The 6,643-nt window shown below is 44.1% G+C and overlaps 1 protein-coding gene across 1 annotated transcript; it reads left to right on the top strand.

Moving 5' to 3' along the window:
* The first annotated feature begins 369 nt into the window (after positions 1-369).
* On the top strand, positions 370-2,498 carry gsc (goosecoid). The gene is made up of 3 exons (XM_070921011.1): positions 370-668; positions 1,394-1,694; positions 2,349-2,498. The coding sequence occupies exons 1-3, from the start codon at positions 370-372 to the stop codon at positions 2,496-2,498; spliced, it is 750 nt and encodes a 249-aa protein (XP_070777112.1).
* Positions 2,499-6,643: the final 4,145 nt, after the last annotated feature.

Raw genomic sequence — 6,643 nt, forward strand, 5'->3', positions numbered from 1 at the left:
GCTGCAGCTGATCCCAGAGCAGCGACCGCTCCGCCGTGACGTCAGCGGGGTATAAAACCAGCCCCGCTCTCCACCGGTACCGTTAAAACCACCCAGTCCGCAACCCCGAGACGGGCTCGCGGAGTCGCGCATGCAGGGAAGAGAAAACGCACCCTCCAGAGTCACCATGACGCAGGACTTAGGAAAAGTTTTTTTTTTTGCTTTCTTTCTCTCTTTCTCTCTCACTCTCTCTCACTCTCTCTCTCTCCACGGAGCCGGAAATCTTTCAGTCCAGGACTTTTTTTTTTCTTATTCCACCGAGCAAATTTCCACTTTCCCCCGATTTTCCGTTGCCCTTCTTCCCGTCCGAGCCGCCTGCGCACCGGTGTGATGCCTGCCGGGATGTTCAGCATAGACAGCATCCTGTCCGGTCGGCCGAGCTGCAAGGAGCCGCTGCTGCTGCACCGGAGCGGCCCGGTGGTGCTGTCCGCCGGCCTCACGGACTCTATCTACACCGACTACAACGGACTGTACTCGGCCACATGCGGGCCTCCTCCCCCCGGGGTCCAGTCCGTGAACGGCACCAGGATAGGATATAACGGCTACTACTACGGACAGCTGCACGTCCAGGGCGCCGGGGGAGGTCCGCCGTGCTGCGGCTCCGTGCCTGGCCTCAGCCCTCAGCAGTGCCCCCTGCATTCCGGCAGGTAGGACAAACCAAACTCTCGTTCTCTCGATAGTTTTACCAAGTTGGCGTTTCGGCTCCGCGGCCAGGGGGATCAGAGCGAACACCACGCAATGTGTCTCCTTCAAATGCAAGATTTATGTCTCGTTAACAAGAATAAAAAGCGGCAGGCCTCAGTTTGACCCCCCCTCCTCCCCCCCCCAAAAAAGAGATTCTACTCGTTTTTAGAGGAATTGGGGATTCCTCGTAAGCGCATGTGTAACTTACGCCGATTGATACGGCGTCGGTGTCCTCGAATCTGTGTTTCCAAAACGCGTAAAAACAACGCACCGCAAAGTTATTTTACGCATGAAGTGAGGCGTGCAAAGGGGAACATAGAGAGCTACCCCGAACACTCTGATGGCACGTGTGGGTGTCTTTATCAGGGGGCCGTTTGATGACCCCCCAGCCCCAAGTGCTGCTGCTGCTGCGGGTTTTACTGTCACAGGATAACGTTTTCCAATTTGGTGCTTTGCGCACGAACTTAACACACTTGTACAAACAAACGTGCGGACTGAGTTTATTTATCATCATTACTATTATTATTATTAATATTATTATTATTATTATTATTATTCATGAACTGAAATATCCGCAAAAAAAGACGACGTTTTACGCGTCCGCCGTAATCGGCACGTTACCCCTGAACATTGTTTATGTGCATGCAAACGCTGCGGCGGTGTGATTTGTTCCAACCGTCTCAACCCCTCCGTCCCTCCTCCGCCACGCAGGCTACGACAGCCCGGGCTCGGTGCTGATCTCTCCCGTCCCGCACCAGATGATGTCCTACATGAACGTGGGCAGCCTGTCGCGCACCGAGCTGCAGCTCCTCAACCAGCTGCACTGCCGACGGAAGCGGCGGCACCGCACCATCTTCACCGACGAGCAGCTGGAGGCCCTGGAGGGCCTCTTCCAGGAGACCAAGTACCCGGACGTCGGCACCCGGGAGCAGCTGGCCCGCAAGGTCCACCTCCGGGAGGAGAAAGTCGAGGTCAGAGGCGCTTTTTTTTTTTTATTAGTTTATTTAGTTTATTGTAAAATTAAGACGTTATACACAAGAGTCTGGTGACAGGCCACATTATTGTTAATAATAATAATAATGGTTATGGCCAACCACATATTTTCGGTTATTAGAGCTGTGTCAGTGATAGTAAACTAAGATTTGAAGTCTCTCTCCTCTCCACAATTTAAAGGCCCGTCGAGTTCATTTCAGTTGAAAAAAAGATGCGCAGCTATTTGTTTGTGTTTGACGGTGCAGTTTTAAATGAATCACCACGAACAGCTGTTATGTTTAAAAGGGTCAACCTTTTTCCAAGTGAATGTAAAAAAATAAATTAAATTTTAAAAAAAATCACTACAGAAATGTTCCATAGGAAAACCACGCTAGACACGAACCAACTAAATAATAATAATAATAATAATAATAATATTAATAATAGTAATAATAATAATAATAATAATAAAGCGAAGTAACCGAATGTGTTAGGGGTTCCCCGTGACGTTTGACGTTATTCAGCGCGAGAATACAGCCGAATTAAAGACGCCAATATTAGTTTGTTAAAATAAAAACACGCCAGAAAAAACAAACAAACAAACTCTTAGACTTTAGATATTAAAAACTGTGCTCTTCTTTTCACCCACGTAGGTCTGGTTCAAAAACAGACGCGCGAAGTGGAGGCGGCAGAAGAGGTCCTCGTCAGAGGAGTCGGAGGGCTCTCAGAAATGGAACAAATCCGCCAAAGCGTCCGCGGAGAAAACCGAGGAGAGCAAAAGCGAGGTGGACTCGGACAGCTGATACACAACAGTCGACTAAACAGGGGTGTGTGTGTGTGTGTGTGTGGTGCGACCGCGCGTGGTTGTGTGTGTGTGTGTGTGTGTGTGTGCAGATAGATGGAGGAAAAGTGGACGTGGACTGTGATGATGAAACGTGTTGCCATGTTGCACAGTTGTACATATCTTAACATTTTATTATTGATTCTGTGCCCGCTATTTATATTTAATTTAAATGTTTTTCTTTTTTGTAATGTTACGCACGCCATGGAGGTGGGTGGAGGTGGGGGGGTGGGGGGTGGGGGGGTGGGGGACGTGACGCCGGGCGGGGGCTCGCCTGGCATGTCTGAATACTATCGTAATATTATATGTGACATTTTTATGAATATTAAATGTTGTGGTCATTTTCTTTTATTATTATTATTATTATTATTATTATTATATTTCCCCCCCCCGTTGTAACATTATTCATTCCGCACGTGGAAGACTGTAAAAAAACAAACAAATGTTATAAAGAATATGGCCCATTTTCTTTCTCTGTTCTCTTATTTTGCAAAAGTAAGAAAAGCCTACTTTAAAAAAAAAAAACAAGAAAAGAAAAAAGACAACGAGTATACATTAAAAAAATACAAATGAAACGTCAACACGTTGTCTGATTTTGTTTTTTCCCCCCACACCTGTTTTTCCTTTTTTTAAATTTTTTTTTTTTAAAGATTCACTAAAGCCATAAAATAAAAATAAATCATTATTATCATTTCCGCTTGTTGCCGGAGTGTCGGACCTGCTAAAAACGACGCACTCACGCTCACGTTGACGCGACGTCCGGTCAAGTGCGTGGCCGAGCGGTGTATAAAATATATATATTCTATAACTTATATTTTAGAACGCAAATGACGCGTAATGTATTAAATGGTGTCAACATTTCGTCATGATGCGCCTGCGCGGAAAGAATACCGAGAGCAGGCCGGGTGCAAAAACACCCCGAGAGCGCACAAAAACGATATAAATATCATGTTGATTCCTGTAGCCTCAATTGCGGAAGTGCAACTGACTGACTGTTGAGACAGAAGACACTTTGTGTGTGTGTGTGTGTGTGTGTGTGTGTGTGTGTGTGTGTGTGTGAAGTGTAATAATTTGGGTTTTTCAAAGTAAACTGCACGCATTTGGCATCGGGGCCACCGAGATTCGTTGTTGTTGTTCATGTCCAATTTATTTAGTTGACTTGAGGATGCTTTCCACAAATCTAAAATTTGATTTCGGTATTTTATTTATATATCTTATATATATATATATTTTTTTTTTCTATTATATTCAATATATCTGTGTTTAGGCAAAAAAAAGAACAAGAAGAAGAAAGAAATCAATTAATAAACAAAATAAATATCAATATTTTTTCTCCTCAACTGGCAGCGTGGAGAAGCAACCTTCACGTTGAGAAGTCAACTTTGCAGAAAGCTCAAATGAACAGCTGGATGAATACAAATCCAAATGATAATAATATGAATAATAATAATAATAATATATATATATTTTTTTTTTTTTAAAAAGAGAGATTTTCTTTCTGGTGCTCTCTGCATTTTCTCCCGCCGGTGGGCGGACAGCAGATGCGTTGGCCTCGTCACCATTGAATAGAGTCAGCACAGTCACACGTTCCCATTTCATTTCACGGACTCTCGCTAGAACAGAATGCAGGGGACAATCAGACACGGGTATTATTGCGGTGAATAAATTGTTACTTCAAAAAAAAAAAAAAACTGGAAAAGTCACCGTGACTGAAGACAAACCTGAACGTGATGCCTTCAGAACAGTTACTCCTCTCCGCTCCCCTCACACGACCTTTGTCACGTTTTAAAAGAAACAACAACCACAAAAAAATGATGTTTTTTTTTGTTTTTAATCTATATATATATATATATATATCCGTTTGCACGCCGAAACAAATGGAAAACAGTTCCACATCTCCTCCCGCGTGTGAAAAAAATAAATGAAACAAAACAATATTGTTTTATTGTTTTAGCGCTCAAGTTTAAGGATTTATTCCCAGCACTTTATTTATTGATTTATTTATTGATTGATTTTATTGATTCATTTTGCCCACTGCCACCGTTTCTGTGAAATGGCCTGAGGCCTCAAAGACACCTTGTATATTTCAACAGTTCTCTCGGTCGGAGTTGCCGGTCTCTCGCACGGGAGCAGAGGTTCAGGTGCGGGGAGTGTCGACAGAGAGACGCCTTATTCTATTATTATCATCATCATCATCATCATCATCATCATCAGTGTCTGGTATTGGTATTGTTTCCTACTTTGCCTATACTGCTTCGCTTATAGGGATTTCACAACACTTTATTTTTCATTAGGGTAGTATTGCAGTTTTAAAGTGTTTGAAGGTTTCAGGAGGTTTCAGTCAAAGCCTGACAGAAGGCCCAAGGCCGGATCCCCAGCAGGTCCACGATCCTTTACGCACCACCTGGACAGACATAAACTGCACTAAGGTAAAGGCACTTGTCTTGTTGAGGAGGTGGGGGTGGGGGGGGGGGGGGGGGGGGGGGGGGGGGGGGGGGGGGGGGGGGGCTAGACCCGCCATCAGTCCGGTTAGCAGGAAACAAATCGTAGTACATATTTATAATTCATAATAACGTGAGCCCAAAAAAGTCAATATGCTAGATGCATACAGAATTCTGTAAGATGTTTACTGTGAGGATAATGTGTGGAGGTTGGAAGTGGGGGTGGAGGTGGGGGTCAAATGCTCTTGTAATTTCGGCGGCTCATCAACATTTATGGATCATTTTGAAGGTAACACCTCGACGTTTAATGCCAATATCACAAAGCAAATCAAATGATAATAACCATGTAACCCCCCCCCCCCCCTCTCCAAAAAAAAGAACAAAACAAAACAAAAAAAACCCCAAAACAAAACAGGACATTCAAACTGTCTGCTGAAACAGTTCAGGCTGCAGGTTTTACAGGCTGCTTGTGAGGGGAACAGTAAACCACAGGGTTCATGTTCTCAATTTGCACACATTGGAATATTGCTACAACGCCCCCCCCCCCCCCCCTTACCTCAATCCGGCCAGAAAAGAGAAAAAGAAAGTTAAGGCAGACAAAAACTCTTTCACATTGTGTCATACTATGACTATGTCTGTATATTTAAAAATATATAAATCATATTTTAGGACACAGGATTGATGAAATCATACCTCATACCCCGCAAAGCAGTCTCCGGGAGCTGATCCTAGAACAGGTTTAAAGCCGGTATGGAGTTTTGTGACCGCAGCAAAAAAAAAAAAAAAATGATGCGACCAGAAAATAGAATAAAAATAGAGTTTGTATAGAAAAAAAAAACCGATTCAAAGCAAGAAAGTTATTTTAAAGTAAATCACGAATTTCATCAAAGGGTGCTGGTGCCACCCTGATAACCCCCCCCCCCCCCCCCTCTTACCCTAAAAAAAAAAAAAAAGATGCACCTGGTGATTGGTTACAGAGGGGCACATTTTATGAGCATCCGTCTATCTCCAGCGCGTTAGTTCCTCTTCGGCAGACCATAATGAGAGGAGGAATTATCGCCTTGCTCGCTCCCAGTTATGTTTGGATCGGTGTGTGTGTGTGTGTGTGTGTGTGTGGGGGGGGGGGGGGGAGGGGATACCAGAGAGCGACTCTCTCGAAAAAGGGATTGTTAGAGCCGGGTTGCCAGATCGGGCTCTCCGAGAGATTTGGCACCAACGCAACGCAAACCATGACAAAAACACACGCCATTATTCCCCATGAACCCCCCCCCCCCCCCCCCCCGTATGTAGCGCGGTGATTTATTAAGTGCTCCGCGGCCACAGCACCAGCGACATCATCCACAAAGGCCAGACAGCCACAGCCATTCGTCTTCTTCTTCTTTTTTTTCTTTTCTTTTTTTCAGCAGCTGTAATTTTCTATTTCACAAATTTCATTTTTTTTTTCTTTTTTTCTTTTCTAAAACCGTTACTTCTTCGACATTTCTTTTTTTTTTTTTTTTTTTCTTCCCCAGCGCTTGGAAAAACAAAGGTGGAGTCCAAGAAAAATTAGGTACTGAGTTAACTCTCAGAGCAGATACATCTTTGCTCCTTTTCTCAAGCATTTTGACATTTTTTTTGATGATGCAGACGCCTGATTTATTTACTCCTTCTCCACCAAATACCTCCA

Source organism: Enoplosus armatus, chromosome 15 (genome assembly GCF_043641665.1).
Source record: "Enoplosus armatus isolate fEnoArm2 chromosome 15, fEnoArm2.hap1, whole genome shotgun sequence".
NCBI lineage: Eukaryota > Metazoa > Chordata > Actinopteri > Centrarchiformes > Enoplosidae > Enoplosus > Enoplosus armatus.